Source organism: Hippopotamus amphibius, chromosome 11, assembly GCF_030028045.1.
Source record: "Hippopotamus amphibius kiboko isolate mHipAmp2 chromosome 11, mHipAmp2.hap2, whole genome shotgun sequence".
NCBI lineage: Eukaryota > Metazoa > Chordata > Mammalia > Artiodactyla > Hippopotamidae > Hippopotamus > Hippopotamus amphibius.
In genome coordinates, this window is record NC_080196.1 from 71859754 (window position 1) to 71883407 (window position 23654).

At 38.2% G+C, this 23654-nt stretch overlaps 1 protein-coding gene across 9 annotated transcripts in view; it reads left to right on the forward strand.

The window, feature by feature from the left end:
- Nucleotides 1-8923: 8923 nt before the first annotated feature.
- The window catches only part of SS18 (SS18 subunit of BAF chromatin remodeling complex), a 79587-nt gene continuing 64856 nt past the window's right edge, over nucleotides 8924-23654 (forward strand). The window contains exons 1-4 of one of the 9 annotated variants that reach the window (XM_057698408.1): nucleotides 9472-9611; nucleotides 10728-11059; nucleotides 12736-12812; nucleotides 20476-20560. In XM_057698408.1, the coding sequence (XP_057554391.1) occupies nucleotides 11030-11059; nucleotides 12736-12812; nucleotides 20476-20560 (192 nt within the window). In that variant the 5' untranslated portion in view covers nucleotides 9472-9611; nucleotides 10728-11029. The other 8 variants (XM_057698410.1, XM_057698409.1, XM_057698416.1 and 5 more) reach the window with 8 other exon arrangements.

Consider the following 23654-nt stretch of genomic DNA (forward strand, 5'->3'; position numbering starts at 1 on the left):
CTGTGCAGGGCTTCAGCGATTCCCACTGGGCGTCCCACCTTGCCTCAGTCAAGGTGGGCAGAGGAGTCTCGCCTGCGGCCTCGTGCTACCCGGAAGTGCTTGCGCATACTCCTCAAGACGCCGCCGGAAGTGCTTGCGGAGGTGGCTCAGGCGTCCTTTTGAACTTCCGCTGGTGCGAAGCTGTACCTGTGAGTCGACTCTGTTTCTGCGTCACCCGTAGTGCCTGGCGCGTGTGTTCCAGTTTTCCCAACCGCGGTAGGGTTATGAAAATGACCTCAGTAGTGAGAACTTCAAAGATCAGGTATTCTTATTTTCTCAAACCTGTTAGTGAACCAGTGGTAAGTTAATTTTCAGCCTATTTTTGGCTTCAGATTATAAAATTTCCTTCTTTCTCTTTCTGTTCTCCTCCATCGTTATATTATTTTAACCTAAGGAAAGAAGTTATAATTTTTGAATTTTCATTTGTCCTTGTGTGCTCTCTCTCCCTCCCTAATCTCATTTCTTTCCTCCATTTCTGCCTTGTGATCAAAATAGAGGAAATAGTCCATCAAACTAATGCTAATAAAAGGAATTAAGATAACAGAATTTTAACCAAAGAAATTTTCTGAGCCCAAATTCTACTAATTTGAAAGATATCTGCAAATCTAGAAAGTCTATATCATCTGGTACAACATTATTATCTGTGAAACAACTCTCCTGTCTTTGTCCTCATCAATAAAATGGGAAGACTTAGAAATCAGTAGGAAAGTGTTCCTCTGAGGTTTAATGTATTTATAGGTATAAATTACTTAAAATGGTGCCTAGTGGATAGTAATAGCTAGATACGTTTATTGTTTTTACTTTTCATGTTTGTTGTTTTCCATTGGGGAGGATCTTAAGCTTGGTGAAACCAACCTTAACTAAAAAAAGGAAAAAGTAAATACAAAAGAGGAGAACTCCATACCCTCAATTGCAGATACTTAATTCAGAATTGTAGTTGACTACTGAAAGCAATTTATGTTTAGCCCTCCCCACCCCATCCCCCCATCTTTTTTCTTTAATAGTAGAAACTCTTGAAAAGTCTGGTTTTAATGAAAAAGAAAAAGATTCCTAAGCAAAACACTTCACTCTAACTTTTCAAGAGTTTCTGAAGTTTACAGTGGTATGGTAAACCAACTTTTGCAACAAACTTAAGAAGTGTCTTGGTGTCCTTGTTCAATCATATGTTACGTTTTATTAGCTATAGTACAATATCAGAACAAGGAAATTGGCATTGGTAGAAAGTATGCATATAGCTGTGATTGAAAGACATTTTGAAAGTGTTATGATGTATTTTAGCATATATTTCACAAAAATGGTAGCATTAAAATGTTGACAAGGATTAATTGACACATTTGGGATTCACATTGTCACTGCAACTTAACAGTGTGGCCTTGGGCAGGTATGTTTCACTTCACAAAAAACTAGTTTCCTGATCTGTAAAACAAGGATAATAATACTTCATCAGGTTGTTGTGAAGAGCAAATGACATAATATGTTAGCGCACATAGGGCAGTGCCTGACACAGATAAGCACTTGAAAAATGTTAACTAATGTTATTAATCGTTGAGTTAACTAAAAAGTTGATTATTCTGTAAGAGAGGAATTAGGAAGAGTAAAAATACAGCATGAACCCATTTACATACTTTTCAAATGTGCTATGTATAAATATATATTTGGAAATATACACACAAAAAAAGTGAAAGAACATAAACCAAGTTGACAAAAGTGGTTTTCTTTGCAAGAGGCCAAGGATTGGAAAGAGAATGGGGAGACATGGTAAGGAAAGAGACGTTTATATTTATATCTGTATTATTTTAAAATTTTTACAGCGAGCATAGTTTATACTTAAACAATAAAAACAACATTGAGAAAGTTTAATGCTTAGGGGCTTCTAGCAATGACAGCCTTGATGGTTTGAGCCAAATATCTTATTGAGAACAATTAGAAATATTGGACAAAATATTAAAAAAATATATATATGCTAACTCCAACTAGGGTTTGTGGTGCGAAGATTCAGAAGAGAAGGAAGACTCATAGAGAGTAAGTGTAGCATCTTCCCTTTGAGTTACTTGCCTCTTTCCAAAGTGCTCACAGGATGAGTAGTGAAGGAGACCTTTGATAAACAGAAACTGGAGTTGAAAGCCTGTCAGTGTATAGAGGTCATGAAAAACACCTAGGCTTTTGTTTGGGACTCAGGGGTCCGCAGTCCCAAAGTAAGAGTGAAACAAAAATAGACTTGTTCCCACAGGCAATAACACCAAACTTTGAATTATCTCAATCCATGATTGGAAAAAAGCAGTGTTTCTCAAACTGTGGTTCAGAGATCTTGGATGTACCTGAAACTTTTCAAGGGATTCATAATGTCAAGCCTGTAGTGATAACACTAAAACAGTATTTGCCTTTTCACTGTGTGGGTATTTACATTGACAGTGCAAAAGAAATGGGTCAAAATGCTAGAGCCTTAGGATAAAATCAAGGCAGTAGTACTGAAATGTACTAGTAAACATTGTGTTTTTTACCGCTAAGCACCTATGGAAAAAAATGCTAATTTCATTTTAGAATGTCATTGAATAAGCAGTAAATTATTTCCTAAGTCTTGTCTCTTGGGTACCTGTCTTTTTCCTATTCAGAATGACGTAACAGGCAGTACACATGAAGCACCTCAGCTGCCTTCAAAGTAAGATGGTTAGCTTGAGAAAAAGCACTTTTTAAAATATTTGAGTTGCTGGCTGAGCTAGCCCCCATTTTTATGGAACACCATTTATACTTGAAAGAATGACTGGGCTTCCTAGGTGGCGCAGTGGTTGAGAATCCGCCTGCCAATGCAGGGGACATGGGTTCAATCCCTGCTGCAGGAAGATCCCACATGCCACGGAGCAACTAAGCCCATGCTCCACAACTATTGAGCCTGCACTCTAGAGCCCGTGAGCCACAACTATTGAGCCCATGTGCTGCAACTACTGAAGCCCACGCGCCTAGAGCCCGTGCTCCGCAACAAGAGAAGCCACGGCAATGAGGAGCCCACGCCCCACAACGAAGAGTAGCCCCCATTCACCACAACTAAAAAGAAAGCCCGCGCACAGCAAAAAAGACCCAACACAACCAATAAAATAAATTAATTAATTAAAAAAATAAAAGACTAAAAAAAAAAACTAATGGATGCACCGACGAAAAAACAAACAAAAACCGCATATCAAAGCAGAGAGAGATGAAAGGATAGAGAACACTAGAAAGAAATTTAAAATATTTTGAATATGTTGTTAAACCTAAAGTTTGTGTAGTTTCAGTACCAGAACAACAGGGAGATAGAAAAATAGGGCAGAAACAGCATGTAAAGATAGTTTGTTTAGAAATCATCAAAACTGACAAAAGAATCAAGCAACAGATTCAGGAAAAACTATTAACAACAGCAGGATAAATACAAGAAATTCAGCTTAGAAAACCCACAATAAACATACATGTATGTATTGGTCACTCACACATCATTATTGTGAAGTGTCTAAATCTTTTGTCCATTTTTGTTAATAGGATTGTTTGTCTTATTATTGAGTTGTGAGGGTTCTGTAAGTATTCTAGATACAAGTTCTTTGTTTTCATATATTTTCTCCTGGAGTATAGCTTGCCTTTTCATTTTCTCACAGTCCTTCAAAGAATAGATTTCTTAATTTTATTGAAATCCAATTTATCAGTCTTTTATGTTTCTTGCTTTTTGTTATATCTAAGAAATATTTGTTTAACTTGAGGTCATGAAGATTTTCTCCAATTTTTTGTTTCCGAAGTTTTATAGTATTACTTTTTACATTTAGGTCTACAGTCTATTTCAAGTAACTTTTGTGTCTATGTGAGGAAAAGGTCAAAGTTCATTTTTTAAACATGGATAAAACATGGATTGTTGTTCCAAAACAATCTTTTATCTATTGAATTATCTTGGCATCTGTATTAGCTTCCTATGGCTGCTGTAATAAATTACCACAAACCTGGTGGCTTTAAATAACAGAAATTCATTCTCTCACAATTCTGGAGGCCAGGAGGCTGAAATTATGGTGTCTACAGGACTGCACTATAATATGCTATTATTTTTCTGTTGAAGAAAATATACAATAAATGTGATTGGTAGGTTAGCTTAGTATTTAATTTGGACAGTAGTTTGTTACATATTGAATAACACCAGTATTTTAGTTCACATTGCATAATTCAACCATAAATGTTAGATGGGGAAGAAACATTGTATTAGTTTCCTATTGGTGCTTGAACAAATTATCACAAACTTAAAACTTAAAACAACACAAATTTATTACTTTACAGTTTTAGAGGTCAGAGGTCCAAAAGGGTCTCATGGGGCTATAATTAAGGTGTCAGCAGGATTTTGTTCCTTCTGGAGGGTGTAGGGGAGAATCTGCTTCCTTACCTTTTCTAGCATCTCAGGGTCACCCACATTCCTTGGCTCATGACCCCTTTCTTTCTTCAAAGCCAGCAATGTCCAGTCAGTTCTTTCTCAAGATGATTTTGACTCTCTGATTTTGACTCTTCAACCTCACTGTTCTCCATTTAGGGATATTTGTGATTACACTGGGCTCACTCAAATAATCCAGGTTAATCTTTATATTTTAAGGTCAGCTGGTTAACTACTTTAATTCCATCTGGAACCTGAATTCCGTGTTGCCATGTAAGCTATCATATTCAGAGGTTCTGAAGATTGGGAAGTAGTCATCTTTGTGAGGATGAAATTATTGTGCCGACCATACCCATTCAAAGGGACAGTAGCTAAGAATTCATAGGGAAGGGCTTCCTAGGTGGCGCAGTGGTTAAGAATCCGCCTGCCAATGCAGAGGTCATGGGTTCGATCCCAGCTCCAGGAAGATCCCACATGCCGCGGAGCAACTAAGCCCGTGTGCCACAAAAAAAAAAAAAAGAATTCATAGGGAAATTATAAATCCTATAAATTGTGAAATAGTTCAAGAACAGCTATATTCTTTTACTAAAAGTAAAGTAACTTCACATCATGCGCAAGGTCAGGAAACATGTTAAACAGGGAAAAAAAAAATCATATGATCTGTATATTATGGCCAGAAACTATCTCAAGGGTAGACTGCACTACCAAGTATTTTGGACCATTTCTAGTCCAAGTAGGTATTTCTCTCCTTATTAGATTATTAAGTACGCATCTTATCCTTTAGTAATTTACAATATCATGTGTGTTTTTGCATATTTTAATTGTTAAAATTGACACAATCTTAAAGAATCTAATGTAAGACTATCACTTAGCACAGTGGCTGTGCATAATAAATGCTAACTAAATAATTAAACATCTTATTATTTCTATTAGCCTTTTCGGTAGGGCGGCTGCTTTTCAGAAGGGTGGATGAGGTACAGAATTGTCCTGTGCAGTATCATGCCACAGGTGGAAGGACCACGAACTGCAAAGTTGTGCATCTGTCACAGTGAGTTATGATTGCATAGAGCTTCACATATAAATTCATTTTTTGAAGCAATACTTTCTTATAACATTAAATCCCCAAATATAATTGATTCAGCTCCTCCTTAATTCATTCAGTATTTGATACTACTATAAGAAGAAATGGAAATGTGCTAGAGAGGATAAGTTATAGTCTACTTTGAATGAAATCTTATGCAGTATTGAAAATAGAGTCTTTTATGAAGTATTGAGAAAGGTGATTTGTTCTTGCCTGGAATAATGATTATATATATAGATGTATGCTATTCTCCTTATAGTCTTGAAATCTGTGGAAGCCACAACTCAAAATGACTCATCAAATGCCATGGTGACAGTGAGCAGAAATATTTTGAAAGATATTACCTGAGGGGTTTTGCTCTGAGCCCAATTACAAGCAGACAGGCTTGGTCTGTGCCTTACCCATGTATTATAAGAATGTATGGCAGCACAGGGGCTTAAACTATCAGCTAATTTGACAGTATAGAGATTCTGCTAATTATAAAACAATAAGTATTAAAGAAATGCTTGTATGAAAGTAGACATTTCAATTACCTGCAAATTCATGATTTTTTTATGGATTAAGATAATTTTAATGCCATGATTATATAGTTTCACTAAATATTGCGCATATTGCTACAGCACTTCAAGCTGTCAGTTCAGTGAAATACATTTAAGGAATACAAATTCATGTAAAAGAAATAAAAAATTGAAGCATAATTGAAAATCAAGCTGGACAGTTTCCTTATTACCTTTTTTTGGTTGTGTACCTGCATTCATGAGTGTGGATAATCAAGACTTGATTGTTGACCCAGGTTATTTTACTTACTCTGAGCTGTTGTATATTCTAAAAAACCTTTCACCTCTTCATTATGTGACCTCAGTTTTTTTTAAGATGTCTCAATCCAAGAGCAGTTTAAATAATGGAACTGATTTTTCTGGTTGGGGAGATGGTTGCCTGGGTAGGCATTCTTAAGTTCCCAGAGTCATTTCTCAAACTTCGGCCAACTACCCATGTTCATTCTCTGTTTTTTCCTTAACTAAATGCTGGGAGCTCTTTATTCTTTTTCTTCCAGCTCTGCTACCACTCAGTCTGTACCTTGGGATTCCTCTCTCTCAACTAATGGCAAAGTGAGACAGGATTTACTAGATGCTTCTAACTACTGTTTCTCTAACTCAGGGTCCCTACAGGTAGAAAGACTCCAAAATTCTAAGAAAGTTCCTCCAGGCTATGATGTTTCCTGTCACTTTCTGAATTTTCTGCTTTTCCAGGTCAAGTTGATTGACTGGATTTACAGTGGACACTTAAGAGTAAGATAAAGTCCCTTTTAAAAAGTGTCTTCTCAAAAAAAAAAAAAAAGTGTCTTCTCTTGAGGAGATCGTTTGTATTTTTGGATGGATCTTTATACCAGTGCTTCCCCTCTGATTTTATGAGACGGACACATAGAAAATACTGGTATTTTTATGGCACACATGGTATCAGAGAAGACTGTGGTTATCCCTGCCTAGAGGCTGGGGGTACCCTAGGCTCTACCATGTTACCCTGAAGGAATAAACACCTTAAGAAGATCTCTTACCTATTCTCAGTTGATTTCCTTTCCTCCTGTTGGGAAATTGTAATTCAAACAAAAAAGGTACCTATCTCTGCATACGTCCTTGGAATAGGAGTCCCCTTGGCACATTTTCCCCCCTGGGATATAGTAATTCAGACAGTGTTCCTTTTGGTTCATGTTGTTCTTCTAAAATTTCCATGCTATCTGCCTCACAGATAGAACTGGAGCAGGACTATTTTTCATTCCTCCTACTGAAATTTTGTTCTTAACGACTAAGGCACATTTGTGTAAACATGGAGACAAGATGATTGCAACCAGGCTTTAGGAAAGACTTAGTGATGGACAAGACTTAGTTACTGTTCTGAATTCAATAGGTTTTCTAAATTGAAGTGATTACATTTTGTCCAAATATACCAGAATATTTTTGTCAAGGCTTAGGGTAGTGAAAGACATCATTAAATTCCTAAAAGTAACTACTATTTGTAGGAGTACAAATCATCTTCCTTATATTCTTGGGATGGCTTGAGCCTTTTCATCCTTTAGGCCTCAGTTTAAATATAACCGAGGGGACTTCCCACCCTAACCCACATGAGTGCCTCTGTCACTCTCTTTCAGTCCCCTGTTCGCTATTCTAAGTACTTTTTTTCTTTTTTTCAGCTGTGCCATGTGGGATCCTAGTTCCCCAACCAGGAATAGAACCTGTGCCCCTGGCAGTGAAAGGGCACAGTCCTAACCACTGGACAGACAGGGAAGCCCCTCTAAGTACTTTACATACCTACATAGTTGTTTACTTGTTTCTGATCTCTCAACCCTATTAGAATTTAAGTTCTTTGAGAGCAGGTACCACGTCCAGCTTCTTCACAGCTGTATCCTAGGTGCCTAGCATAAAGCCTAGCACATAAAATGCACCCAAATTTGCTGAAGGAATGAAACTCATGACCTTTTTGTGAAGAGCATTTATTTGAAACATAAATTTTATTTATTTGTTTATTTATTTTATTGAGTGTGTTGGGTCTTTTCACTGCACGTGGGCTTTCTCTAGTTGCAGGGAGTGGGGACTATTCTTTGTTGTGGTGGGTGGGCTTCTCATTGCAGTGGCTTCTCATGTTGCCGAGTATGGGCTCTAGGCACTCAGGCTTCAGTAGTTGTGGTGCACAGGCTTAGTTACTTCCAGGCATGTGGCATCTTCCTGGCCCAGGGATTGAACCCATGTCCCCTGAATTGGCAGGCGGATTCTTAACCACTGCGCCACCAGGGAAGTCCTGAAACATAAAATTTAAAATACGAATTTTTCCGTTATTATTTTTGGTTTAGTTTATACATAATCTGAGGGACTGATTTTTGAGCCTCATTAATGATGGGTGACATTTTATATAAACTTTTCCTTTGTGTTACACAGAAGTCTAAATTTACAGCATAATTATAAACCCCACACCAACAAATTACACACGTTTGCCTATGTCCCTTCCATAATTTGAAAGCTTTGGCTTTTTGCCTCATACTAATTGGAAGCCTGGTGGCTTGGGCCTAATTTACAAGCCACTGACTATATAATTGCAAAAGAAAAGAGCGAGAGTGCCCTATTTCAAAACTTAATTCCAAAGATGCAAGTCAGATGAAATCAACCCACATTTCTGCCAAGGGTTTATCCTAAGAGGCGAACTCTTCAACTCTGGCCGCTTCAGCCAACTTGGCCAACTGCCCCTGAGTACAGGACACAGCCTTCGTTTCCCGATTTTGGGTCGCGCTTTCTTTACAGTTGTTAGGCACGACTGTGTGTGCGCAAGAGACCGTGGACTCGGAGGTGCGCACCCGGGGCGTAGCCGAGCCATTCAAACCAGCGAATCCGCGTTGCCCTTGTGCTCCCACCTCTGCCTCTTCTCGGCAGATGCTCCACGGGTTTGCACGAACTCGCGGGTCCTGATCTCCCTCCTTCCCCTCTCCGGGGTACCCGGACAGCTCGGGGCGGCCACTGCTTCCCAGGAGGGGGTGAGGATGAAGTTAGAAAAACTGAACGAGGTCTAGAGCACAGCGCCGAAACGCAGCCAGAGGGATGCTGCAGCGGGCGGAGAGGGAGGCAAGTGGCCCCGCGCGAAAGGGGCGGGCCGGCTCGGGCGCTCGCATTTCCTGTGACAGGGGCTGCCCTAGCCGCTCCCTCTCCCGCGGCGGCGGGACCATTTCCTGAATCGCTGAAGCGGAGGGAGGGCTGGGGCACGGCCCTACCATGAGCGCAAAGGGCCAGGGGTGGCGGGGAAGGAGAGGTGGAGGAACGGGAGGGCGATCAAGAGCAGGGAAGTTCTGACGGGTCGGTGGTTTCCAAGCACCGCGCAGAAACTGGACTTGTACGGGCCAGAGTTCCTCGTGCAGGCGGGGCCGGCCGGCTGCCCGTCGGGCGCTGGAGCATCCCCCCTCCCCGCGTTCCCGACGTGGTTCGGCCCGAGAGGCCGGCGTCTTTCCCCCAGTTTGCCGTTCACCCGGAGCGCTCGGGACTTGCCCATAGTGGTGACGGCGGCAACATGTCCGTGGCGTTCGCGGCCCCGAGGCAGCGCGGCAAGGGGGAGATCACTCCCGCTGCGATTCAGAAGGTGAAACGGCGCGGGGTCGGAGAGCCCAGGCCCGGCCCGCGTTCGGGAGGGACCCGAGGGCTGGCCGGGCCGAGAGTCGGCCGGGCTGGGGGCGGAGGCGGGCCTGCTGGGAGGCGGGCGGGCGTGGACACCCGAGCCCCGGGCTGCGCCCGAGTGGGTGGCGGGAGGGGGCGAACCGGTTCTCTCGCGGAGTCCTTCGCGCGCTTGGGCTCCTTCCCACAGGCACAAAAGCCCGAGTAACTGCTGCCCGATTTCTCTAGGGATGGGGCGGCGTTCGCGCGGCGGGGCGCGTGCGCCCGGTGGCGGCGGCGGGCGTGCGGGGAAGGGCTGTTTTCCGCGCCCCGCGCGGCCCCGCGCGTCGCTCCGGAGTTACTTTGGCGTCGCCCCGGAGTTACTTCGGCGTCGCCCCGCCCCGCGCGCCGCGGCGCCTCCGTGCAGACCCCACCTCGGAGCGCTGCTCTCTCCCCGCGCCGAGCTGCAAACTCCGGCCGAGTTGGGGAGCTCTCGGCAGAACTTGGGAGACGCGGCAGGGAACCTTAGTGGAGATTCAGGGGCGAGAGAGGGCGAACCCTCTGGACTTCGGGGTTCTCTTGGCGTCCCTTCTCCCTTCAGGACCCACCCCCTACCCACTTGCAGCTGCAGCGAATACTCACTGAGCGCCCAGTGCTGGCGCCGAGGCTGCAGTGGTGAGCATGGTCTCTGCCTTTCTGCGGCTTACAGTCGAGGGGTGGAGACAGTCTGACCCTCGTGACCGGTTGCAGAAGTCGTGATAAATACCCAGGGAGCTGCGCTTTCGCTGCTGTTAACTTGCCAGTTGGGGACACAGAGATTCTTTATTGTTCTCTGCCCCTTGTTTATGAGCAAGGCAGCGTTTTGAGTTTTAGTTAACCGGACTTTGAAAAGTTACTTGCAAAATTTCGTAGTTTACCTTAAATATATCGGTTTGGGTTTATACACCGGAATAAAGGTGAAAATTGAAGAGAAGTCAATTTCTAGTACCGGTCAGGACACCATCGTACGCCCGGTAGATTATGTTAACTGGCTTCTGTTGACTCTCAGGTTCTTTGTAGTGTGGCATTTGACATGTGCCCAACTGTTGCTTTATTTTATTAACAGACCGGCTTGGCAGTGCCTGAAGATGCAGTGCTTTTCGTTCAGCGTACTGGGCTAAGTCTTTGGCCTGGCAAACAGCTCTAAGTACACATACGCAAAACGTGTTTCTGGAAGGCTTCACTTTTTATTTTTGGACTGTAGAAAAGTTCTGAGTTTTTTTTCTATGAAGAGTTTTTCTTACATCTTAAGATACTTGTCCTGGGTGATTAATTCAGGAGATGCTGATCAATTAAAGTTTTCATCCTCAGCTGAGGAGAGAAAAAGGATTCCAAATTAGATGCCTCATTCTTCGTTGTGAAGGATTGATGTTCGGTACTGATACAGATATTCTAATGGTGAAGTGTGTTACGTTGAGGAATCTACTGAGAAGATAGGTTGTGAAATCATTAGATGGGAGGTTGTATTAACACATTTTAAAGCCAGATTTTTTGGCATCTGATAAGAATGTATAAGAAGAAACTGCATTTTATTAGAAGGGCGTGTTAATATTTTTTTCCAGCAAGTGAAGATTGTGGTTCATATGCAGAAAAAAAGTCACACTATTAAATGGGTCTTTGTGTTTAATTAAAAGAATTACATTAAATTACTGAGAAAGGGGCTTCCTAGGTAGCACAGTGGTTAAGAATCTGCCTGCCAATGCAGACGACACAGGTTCAATCCCTGTTCCAGGAAGATCCCACGTGCTGTGGGGCAACTAAGCCCATGCACCACAACTACTGAGCCACACCCAGCTACTGAAGCCCAGGCGCCTAGAGCCCGTGCTCCACAACAAGAGAAGCCACCGCAGTGAGGAGCCCGCACGCGGCAACTAGAGAAAGCCCGTGTGCAGCAACGTAGACCCAACACAGCCAATATATAAATAAAGTTATAAAAATAAAAAATTAGAAAGTGGTTATGGTATTACAATTCATAGTTTCATTGAATCCTGGAAGGGTGGGGCAGTTTCAGGAGGAACATCTACTCCTGTCCCTTGATAAATCTGAGCCCGTGAAATCTTAAGTGGTTTGCACAGGAAAGCAAAGCTGGCACTATAACTCGCCTTTTAATTGCTACATCAGTGCTTTTTCCTCAGTGCCACTTTGCTTAGATGAATTATTTAACCCTTAAAGCCAGTTTTGCTTTGAATTGTTATAAGATGATAGTATGATAAATCGATACGCTTCTTATTTTTAAACTTTTGGGACAATTAAATTCTAAGATGGGCTCATAGAGTCTGTGATAAATATTACACTACTTCCCTAGAAATTATTGTAATTGATTATTGCATATTTGGAGAATCACAAAACCATGCTAGCTATCTGCTTAAGCCTCCTGAGCTGAAGTTTTCATGACCCTAACTTCATTCTGGATAAGGACAGATTTTTTTTTTTCAGTGAGACAAAACATTACAATGATGCAAAGCCAGCTTGGACTCTTAACTTTTAATCTTTCTGGTTTGTTTGTTTTGGCTGCACCGCTCGGCTTGTGGAATCTTAGTTCCCCTGCCAGGGATGGAACGTGTGCGCTCTGAAATGGAAGCTTGGAGACCTAACCACTGGACAACCAGGGAATTCCCTCTTAACTTTTAGTCTTAATAGGCTAAAGCTTCTGTTTCAGGTAATAGAGATAATTAAAGGTTTGAACAGAAAAGAAACTCCAAATTTTCTGTGGTGGGCTTCAGGTAATAATTCAGAGGGAGAATAATTGAAATAGAACTATTAGGGAATTCCCTGGTGGTCCAGTGGTTAAGACTCCACGCTTCCACTTCTGGGGGCACGGGTTTGCTCCCTAGCCGGGATCCCGAAAGCTGAGCAGCGTTGCCAAAAAAAAAAAAAATTAAAAAATGTTGATTAAACATAACATTTCAAAGATATAAAATAAGATCTTTTGTGCTGAGCTATATAGTATGCATAAAAAAAGACCTCTGTGGATTCAGTTCCTGTAGAGGTAAACATTTCTAGATATCTGAATTTTTTATTAATTTTACTTGTTGCACTAGATTTACAATTAACTTTTCCTAATTTTATTTCAGATGTTGGATGAAAATAACCATCTTATTCAGTGTATCATGGACTATCAGAATAAAGGAAAGACTTCAGAGTGTTCTCAGTAAGATTGACATGAACATTTTTTTGTATTTCTTTTTGCTGTTGGTTAATTTTTTACTTTTCTTTTTAAGAACAGCTTTATTGAGATATAATTCACGTACCATATCATTCACCTAAAGTGTACAACTCAGTGGTTTTTAGTATATTCATAGAGTTGTACTGCTATTAGTTTAATCAATTTTAGAACATTTTCGTCTTTCTCATAAGAAACCCTGTCCTTTTAGCAGTCACTCCGCAATCCCACACCCAGTGATAACCACTAATTTGCTTTCTGTTTGTGTAAATTTGCTTATTGTGGACACTTCATATGAATGGATTCATTCAATACATGGTCTTTTTTGATTGAATTCTTTCCCTTAGCATAGTGTTTTTAAGATTCATCATGTTGAAGCTGGTATCAGTATTTCCTTCCTTTTTATTGCTGAGTAATCTTCCATGGCTATACCACGGTGTATTTACCCATCTGTGATGGACATCTGTGTTGGTTCCAGTTCTTTATAATAAGTAATGCTGCTGTGAACATTCGTATACAATTTTTTGTGTGACTTTTCTTAATTTTTATAAAAGAAAAATTTGTTCTTTGGGATGGAGTGGATATCATTGTTTTTCTTATACTTCTTATCCTGCAGTATAAAATAATGCCTTTGAATTTGTATAGCCTGATTTGTGGAAAAGTTAGATCTTCACATTTATAGGATATTTCATTACATCCATATACAGTTGACTCTTGAACAACATGGGTTTAAACTACACGGGTGTGCTTACGTGTGGATATTTTTCAGTAAAGATGTACTGCAGTGTTGTGTGATCTGCAGTTGGTTGAATATGTGGTTGCAGAACCATGGATGTTGGGGGCAGACTGTTCAGTTACACTGAGATTTTCAAGTGCACAGTGCTCATTGCCTCCTACCACTGTGTTGAAAGGTCAGCTGTATATGGTTGAGAACCCAAAGTTTATATCCAGTAGAGAATTGATTACCTCATAACAACCAAACTTCTTACTTTGAAGTGATGTGTCTGAAGTAAATGGCATCCCCTAATGAAATTTGTTATACTGGAACAAATTGAGTATTTTATCAAAAGTCTCTAGAACAGCACTGTCAGTAGAAATATATTGCGAGCCACATAAGAAATTCTGCATTTGCTAGTAGGCTCATTAAACAAGCAAAAAGAAACACGTGAAAATAGCTTTAATAATATATTTTATTTAACTTTTTATTTCTAAAGTAATATCGCTTCAATATGTAATCAGTATAAAAATACTGAGTTACTCTTCGTTCTTTTCTTTTATACTAAGTCTTTGAAGTCCATTGTTCATCTTACTCTACTGACACGTCATTTTGTAGTAGCCACAAGTTCAGTATGTCTAGTGCCACCATATTGGACAACTCAGCTCTGAATATTTTACCTTACCATTGTTTTGGGACACATGTCTTTCTTAGAGATCTCACTGGTCTGCTCTCAGGAAGTTTTTTTCAGCAACACTGGCTCTTTCTCTGCATGGCTTTCATGCTTTGCTGGTCTGTTGGTGTGATTTGATTAACGCTCTACCTGATTTTGAGTCCCTTTCCATGCCTTTCTCTCTTTCCTCTGTGTTTAAGATTATTTTTGAATTGAGAAAATCATAAAGCATAAAAATTTGTAGAGATAAAAGTAAGTCACTTTTTACTTCTCTTATATCTTGCTTCTCTCCACAGAGGTAACTACTTGCAATGGTTTAGTACCTATCTTTCCAAACCTTTTTCTGTGCATTTACAAATATGTGCTCACATTTATGTAGACACATTTAGACAGATACTTTGTTTTTAATAGGTTATAGTTTTGTAAAAGGAATGGCTGGATCAAAGACCATGCTGAGTCTCCAGATTACCCTGCAAAGAGATTGTATGGTTTGCTTTTCCTCCCACTAGGTTTTAGAGTCTTGGTTTTCAGCCACATCTGCCAGCAATGGATATTGGCCATCGTTAAAAATTTTTTTACACATACAGTTGGTGAAAAGTGGTATCTCTTTCTGAAACGTTTTATTTTGAAATAATTTCACTCTTATAAAGAAGTTTCAAAAATATAAGAAATTCCTGTATGCCCTTCACTGAAATTCCTCAAATGTTAAGGTATTAGTCCACTTGCTATGTCGTTCATTTCTTCCCCATGTTGTTTTTCTGAAACATTTGAGAAAAAGTTGCAGGCGTGGTTCTCTTACCTTTATAACATCTGTATGTATTTCATAAAAACAAGCATAGATTCTTAGAGTTTAATTGTTAAAATCAAGAATTCAATACCGTTATCTAATCTCAGACCTTTTAAAATTTTTACCAATTGTCCCATTAGAGTATTTTTTCAGGTCCATGATCTAGTGCAGGATCAGATGTTATGTTGAGGTTTGTCTCTTCAGAATATTTTAATCTGGAACTGTTCTTCAGTTCCTCTGTTATCTTTCATGATGTTGACATCGTTGAAGAGTCCAGACCAGGTCTTATGTGATATGTCCTTCATTTTGGGTTTGACTGGTGTTTCTTCTTGATTAGATTCATGTTATACATTTTTGGCAAGAGTACCACAGACATCATGTTGTGTCCTTCCCAGTGCATCCTCAGTAGCTGTGTGATAGCAGTTTGTCCCAATATTCAGGATAACTTCAGCCACTTCATTAAGGTGGTGCCTGCCAGGATCTCTACCATAAATCTACTATTTCTTCCTTTGTAATTCCTGTGTATGTGTTGGGGAGATACCTTGAGATACACATAATGCTGTTGCTTAGCTTATTTCTACACACTCATTTTAGCATCTACCAATGATTCTTGACTAAAGCAGTAATTACTGTGGTGGTTGCCAAAAGGTGACTGAATCCATCTTTTCTTCTGCAGTTATTTGGAATCCTACCATAAGGAAGAAGTTTCCCAACCCTTCCTCCCGTTCATTCATTCATTGATTTATATCTGAATGGATTATGGATTCTGACTGTGTTCTCTGGGTTGTAACCTGTTAGTCTATTATTTATTTTCTTTTTCAAATTGTCCCAGATGCTGGCCACTGGCAGCCCCTCAAGCTGATTTCCTGACATGTCTCTATTATTTTTTGAGCATTTAAAAAATTTTCTTGCATGACAAAATGTTTTGGGCTCATCTTGTACTTTTTGCTGCCCCAGCCTGGAATCATCCATTTCTCCAAGCCCTAGTTCTTTTTTTGGAGAATAATATTTAGAAATTAAGATCTGAATGCTAGGATATCTTATTTTCTAATCACTTGTGCATTTTGCATTTTATGTGACTATTGCCATTTCTTATATGTGCATTTTCTTTGATGAATCTTGTCTGTTTATATGTGAAAAATTCTTTTAAGAAATTACTAGTTGATCTACTTCCTTAGCTTAACAGTGGATAATCATCAGTGGTCAGGAGATCACTACCTCAAGTCAGCCAGGGAATGATAACATTTGAGAGGCACTGATTCGAATAATTATTTACACTTAAGGCTTTTTTTTCTTCCTTTTTACTATCTTCATCCAACTTCTCCCCCCCCCCCCCCCCCCCCCGCCCCCGCCTCTGGTAACCACAAATCTGATCTCTTTCTCTGTGAGTTTGTTTGGTTTCGAAGCATAACTGACTTACAACACTATAATAGTTCCTGGTGCACAGCATAGTGATTTGATATTTATATATGTTACAAAATGATCCCCACACCTGTGGCTTTTTAAAATGCCAAGTAGAGCCAAGGGCATAGGACTGGTTCAGTTTCCTGTAGGCCCTAGCAGTACGTGACAGGGATAAAGACATGTTCAGATCTAGAACCCACTTTTCCAACTTGTGGGCAAAAGTTTATACTGTTTTTTTCTTTATGTTCTCAGCTTTCTCCCCGTTCTCTGCCTATTGGCGTAGACCTCATTTGCTCACATATATGTATTTGGTATAAATGGAGCTTAAATTGATTTAGGTAGAGTCTTAAATTCTGCCCTTTCTATTGTATTTAATTTCATTCTTAGAGTTCTTCAAATACTCTGTCTTCCTCAAGTTGTCAGAATTGGTTTGTGAGTGAAGAGAAAAAAGTTTCTCCTCTCAACCTTAATAAATTCTTGTTTCTCACAGGAGGAGAAGCAAAAGGAAAATAAAGAGAAACATCAATGACAGCCATCTGGGAATTGATAGTTCAGTTTTAATTAAACAATTCTTTAAGATGTGATAACTGCCTGAAGCAGTGTTTCTTAAGGTCAAAGATAACTTTATTTTTATGTAAGCAGTATATGCATTGTAAAAAATTAGACAACACAGATAAATAATTTAGAGAATGAACAGCATATTCTCACCACCCAATGATTTTTTTGCTGGTAACATCTTTGTATATATTACTCTATCCTTATCTACGTACATACATATACACAGACTCACAGTCATATAAGTTAGTGACTCACTTGTGGAGCGCTTATGCCCAGATCCTTTTCCCTTTAAATTCTGACAACGTGTATGTACAAATGCATTATTTCTTTCTTGTGGTGTTTGGTTTGAGCATTTTCTAAATCATCCTATGTATTTGCTTAAATCAGCCCTTATTTTTTGTAGTTCAGGGTGAGTGCAACTATTTCAGAGTGTGCTGTAAACAATTCTCAAGCAAGAAATTTGTATTTATCATAATATAAATGAATTTAGTTTTAAATCTCTAGATAGGGAGATAACTTTTATTCTATAAATTGTATTCCTGTTGACTTATAAATACACTCTTCATAGCTCCTAGTAAAGGTTTTGTTTTGTTTTTTTTTTCTTCAAAATGAAATCTCACATTTTTGGATTCATTTTGTATATATATCAATAAATTTAACAGTGGTTATTTACTTTATTCAAGGTAATTGATGTAGTGCCTCTTAGTGGAATCTTTAGGAAGTGAATTGCCTCTCATTTAATAGGTTAATAATTAAGGGTATTTGGAAGTACTTGCTAGTATTTATTAGGAAGTTACCATCATCAAACATAAAATATTGAATATGTTTTATATCTGCCTTTTGTTTATGTATGCTTTTATTAATGTTAAATTATTTAAAATATTTAATTAAAATGCACTATTTTAGAAATTATAAGCATGTACATTAAAAACTGCTTCACTGACAAATTAATAGTATTTATAGAATAAAAAAAGTTTTTCAGGAAACTGTGTCTTTAATATTTGTAGAGGAATCTTAGAATAAGCTTATTTGATGATGAGTGCTGTAAAAAGAAGGCAGTTTTACAAAAAAGAAAACCTGCCGAAGTTACAAAAGACCCATTAAAAATGATCATTTTTACCCCCCCCCCATATTAGGTAAAAAGATTTGGGGCTGTTGGGACAATTGTAGAAATTTGACTGTGTTCTGTGGATTCAATGGTAATACTGTACCAGTATTCATTTCCTCGTTATGATGGTTGCACTGTAGTTATATAGGGGACTGTCCTTGTTTTTTGGGAAGTCAGTACTGAAGTATTAGGAGTCATGGGCTATTATGTTGGTAACTGACTCTCAGATGGCTTTGGAAAAAGTGTAGTTGCATGCACGTGTATGTTGGTGTATGTGTTTAGAGATAGTATAAGACAAATGTAAGATGCTGATGATTGGGGAGTGTGGAAGAAAGATATTTAGGAGTTCTTTATACTGTTCTTGAAACTAAGTTTGAGATTCTTTCAAGATTAAAAATTAAGATGATTTGATAGTTGGGAAAATGTCTTAAAGTATTTCATAAAAGTTGCTGTATTTATATTTAGAACCACATGGACTTTAGAGATCTACTCTCACTGCCATTATTTTATAAATGAGGCCTGAAGAGTGTGGCAAATTAAACAGTAAGCCATTGTTTCTTAGTAAAGTTGGTAGTTTTATTTTTGATAGGGCAGACAGCAAATCTCATATCTGAGTACAGGTGATAGAGCCATACTAATACTCAGAAGAAAAGGCAGCCTTGAAGGAGTAACCTTTGAAATGCGTTATATGTTCTAATTAAAAATGGCCGGTTGATTTTTAAAAAGTGGCAAGGTTGTGGAACCCTGTATCTTAAATTCATTCAAGATCTCTATGGGAGAATGAAGTAGTTGGAGCTAGTGGTGCCTATTAGTGCTGTCTGAAAAATTGCAATGACATAATTAACCATTATGCATAATTCAGTGCAAAATAGTAATTCTTGATCCTTGTTTGTATAAGGCTCACTTTAACGATATATCACATCTGATTGAGCAACATAGTGTATACGTGAGGAGGAGCATTAAGAACGCAGACTTGTTTTTAAACAGCAAAAAAAACAAAAACAAAGAGAAACAAGGAAACTTTGGAAAGTGTTGAAAATGTCTGTTACCTCCATGGGAGTGATGTTTTTACTGGTGTTCACGTATGTCCAAACTCATCAAATTGTACACATTAAATACATGAAGTTGTTTATGTTTATCGGTTATACCTCAATAAATCTGTAATAAAAAAAACAAGCAAACTACAAAAGCATAATCTTGTCAGTGAAGAAACTTTAAGTTCAGTGAGAAATAAGTTTTATTTCCCCTCAACAAGAGAAAAGTAGAGAAACCAGGTTTTCTAATAGGAAAAAAGGAACGCAGCAAAGAACTTACTAGGATTCCTCTTATGATGTCTGTTTTAGAAAATTACTTCATTTGGCATCTGTATTAGAAGACTTTATTTAGCTGAATAAAATTCTTTTGACTTATTTTCATTTTGATTTATATAGTGTTTATTAGCAAATGAAATTTTAAAAGCCTAACAATTTGATACAGGTTTTAAGTTTGTATTTTGTGGGTTTACCAACACCAGTAATTGGATCACTGCTAATTTTAATCCTGTTTTATCTGAGTTAAATTTTCAAATTATGAAGAGAGACCTAGCAAAACTAATTCATAGGTAAGTAAGATCACAATAAACATGTTTAACTGCTTAACTCCAATTATGAGAATTTGCTTTATTTTTTAAAATTAATTCGTAATGGTGTTGGTGTCCTATTATTTCCTCCATCCCTGTGCTTTAGCATATAACTTTATCTTTTTTTGTGTAATTGGAAACACCTATTTATTGTCCTCTCTGTATGCTGAGTCCTGATAGATGGGCAGCATTACCACAGCAGGCATGAATTGTTGGTCACTGCTGCAGGAATGAGAAGGGTAAAAAATGTGTGGTTTCCACCTCCTTTCTGACATTTTAGCAGAGTGTGTTGACTATACTTGGCGTTGAGGTCTTTGGCAACATGAAAATGGCAGAGGGAAGGGAATAAGCATATCAGTTTTGTTGAGTCCTTCATTCTCTTTGCAAATGTAGTATGACTGGAGCCAGTACCATGTCTTAGTTATTCCATTGACTATGCTATACAGTCTTGTACAAGTTATTAACCTTTCTAAACCTCAGTTTCTTCATCTATGAAATGATGAAAATAAGAACCTTTACCTCATAGGGTTGGTTTGAGGATTAAATCAGATGTTTAAGTATGTAAAACAACTGTAGCAATATCTAGCACATGGTAAGAGCTCTGTGTTAATTTATTGTCTTTGAATGTACTTATTTGGAATTATTTTGCAGAGAAACTAGGAAAAAATTGAAGGGCTATTGATGTTCAGGTAACAAATGTCTTACTAAACTTGAGAAATAGAACGCTGTTTATATGTAAGCAGATAGAAAGAAAAATTTTTTTAATATTATTTGTTTTGTTTTATTAGGTATCAACAGATGTTACATACAAACTTGGTCTACCTTGCTACAATAGCAGATTCAAATCAAAACATGCAGTCTCTTTTACCAGCTGTAAGTACCTTTAAAATAGTGTGAAGTAGATAATTTTTATAGGTTTCTGTACAGAATAATACATTTTTGTTTACTGATTCTGAGTTTTGTTTAGCAAATCTTGCCGTTTTCTGAGAACATGAAGCTATTCTCCTATGTAATCTACAAGCTTTATTATTTCGCCTTCATATTTAATTTGAATTCACCTAAAATTGGTTCCCTGCCTGAGGAAGTTATATCTATTCACTCACCCACCCCTCATCTATCTATTTATTTATATATCTATTTATTTTAATGTGTAATTGCACAAATTATTTAGGAACAAATCTGTAACATTTTAAAGCAAATCCCCAACTATCATATACATAATTTAATATGCATCTCTAGCAGATAAAGACCATTATCCCATGCAACAAAATTAGCCAGAATCACTTAATGTCTTATAATACCCAGGGTGTTTTCAATTTTCACCAATTATCTAAAAAAAACTTGAATGTTTTAATGAATGTTTGCCGTAGAATCCAAACAAGTTCCACCTATTGCATTGATTGATCTGTGTCTAAAGTCTTTTTTAATTGGTATCAATTTATCTTTTTTATTCTCCATTTATTTGTTGAAGAAACTGGGTTGTACATTTTGTAGAATTTCTCACATTCTGGATTGGGCTGATTGTACCCTCATGGTCCTTTAACATGTTCCTCCATCTCATCTCTATTTCCTCAAAACTGATAATTTATGGATGGAGAGGCTCAGTTAGAATTAGGTTTAGTTTTATGTTGAGTATTTCATTGGTGGTGCTGTGTGTGTGTTGCCTGTTGCAGCTCATTAGGAGAAACATATTTGGTTGTCCCATTTTTAGTGATGTTAAGATTGATCGGTGCGTGCAGTTGGTACAAGTCTGATAAGTCCAGTATAAAGTTCCCCATCTACCTTTCCATTAATGGTTTTAGCAGTCATTGGTGCTTGCTGACCAGGTCTGTTGTTTCATTTTGGGATCTAAGAATGATGTGTTTCTAATTTTGCAGTTTCTCCTGCATTGTACTTCTTTCTTTCTTTCTTTGTTTTGTTTTTGTTTTTTTGGCACACGGGCTTAGTTGCTCCGTGGCATGTGGGATCTTCCTGGAGCAGGGATCGAACCTGTGTCCCCTGCATTGGCAGGCGGATTCTTAACCACTGTGCCACCTAGGAAGCCCTGTACTTCTTTTAAAAAGGAAAATTTCCTTTCATCAAATATGTGGTTATCCTGAAGTAGAGGGTTCCTATAGGAAAGTCATGATAAAGGCTTGATTCTATTCCTTTATCAGTTTTCAGAATAACAAGTTGGTCTCTAGCAACCTGCAAAGGATGACCAAGGATTTTGTCTTTGTTATTATCTGAACTTGTACATTTTTATATTTTTAATGTGTTTAAATCCATGGAGTCATTCTTTGTGATACTCAGGTTTTGTCACTTTTGGTCAGTGGGAACCCCTTCCTTTGGCTCCTGTGTCCTTCTGACATGATTCCAGTATTCTTATATAGCTTCTTTGCTTCAGAATTTGTGAGAGATCAGACTGATATTTTCTGCCCTAAAAACTATTCTGCCCCTATTATTTTCCCAAGCAGCCTTTTTTCTATGGGAATTGATATTTAGAGACTGCAATTTGGATGTTTGGGGCATTCGTTATTACCAGGTTCCCATTGTTTCTTGGCATTTTCAGTGGACAAAGGTGGTAAACACGCTTTTTTAAAGAAGAAAGAACATATTGAATTAGTGATATTTCCACTTCAGGGAAGGTTTTTTTACTTAGCTTTGATTTTATGTATTTGTATCTCTTCTGTCTTACTCTAAAAATCTTGATACCTTAATGACATTATTATAGTCACCTGTTTGCTTTATACTACTGTATGTGTAACATAATTTCCATATAACAATACCAAGATTGCCACTAACAATAATATGCTTGTCTTCAGATATATCTCACTAGAGTACATAATGAATAAATTTTGTTTTGCCTCTAAAGGAATGTTAATGTGATTTTTGCCATGAACTTGATTACTAGCTAGTATCAGGAGTAGGTTTGATTTCATTTGTTTCCAGGTATATGGTTCTCTCCCAGCATTATCTATTGGAAAAATGAAACAAAGTATCTTTTCTCTATTTTGTCATGCTACCTGTATCATCTATCAAGTGTCCATGTATCTGCTGGTCTGTGTTTAATTTCTCTGTTCTGTTCCATTGGCCAGTTTTTATAAATTCCACTGTCTTATCACACTTGTCATAGTCTAATAAGTCTTGATATGTATTAGAGAAGTTCTTTACTTGTTCCTTATATTTATTTTTTTCAAGAATATCTTGGGTACTGGTCCTTTGCATTTCCATATACACTTAAGCATCATCATGTCCAACACAATCCACTTGTGATATTCATTGAGGTGACCTTGACTGTAAATCAGTTTGGGAAGAATTGATGTCTCTGCAATGCCACATCTTCTGAATCATGATCATTGCATATATTTTGATTTATTTAGTCCTTTACTACGTGCCATTGAAGTCTTCTGATTTCCCTGCAGAGGATTTACATGTCTCATTGGGTTTATTGCCAAGTACCTCATATTTTTTGAGGCAATTTTAAAGGGAATCTTTGTTTTTTAAGTTTTGTTTTGTAACTGTGATTGCTGTTTACATGGAATGCAATTGGTTTTGAATCTCAGTCTTGTTCAACTCTTATTTCTAACAATTTTTCTGTATATATTTTCAGTTTTCTATATTCACGAGCATATCATTTGTGAATAATGAGTTTTCTTCTTTCGTTGTCAATCCTTACACCTTTTATTTCTTTCTCTTGCCTTACTTCTCTGGCTAGGACCTCCAGTTCATTCCTGAATAGAAGTGGTGATAGAGGACATCTTATCTTGTTCCTGATCACAAAGGGAAAGCTTTCACTGTTTGACCATTACTTATGATGTTTGCTGTAGTTTTTTTGTAGATACCTTTTCTCAGATTAAGGAGGTTCCCTTTTGTTTCTGTTATGCTAAGAGTTTATGTATTGAATGGATGTTAAATTTTATTAAATACTTCTATTGCATCTCATGAGATGATCATAGTTTTTTCTTTACTCTGTTAATGTTCCTTA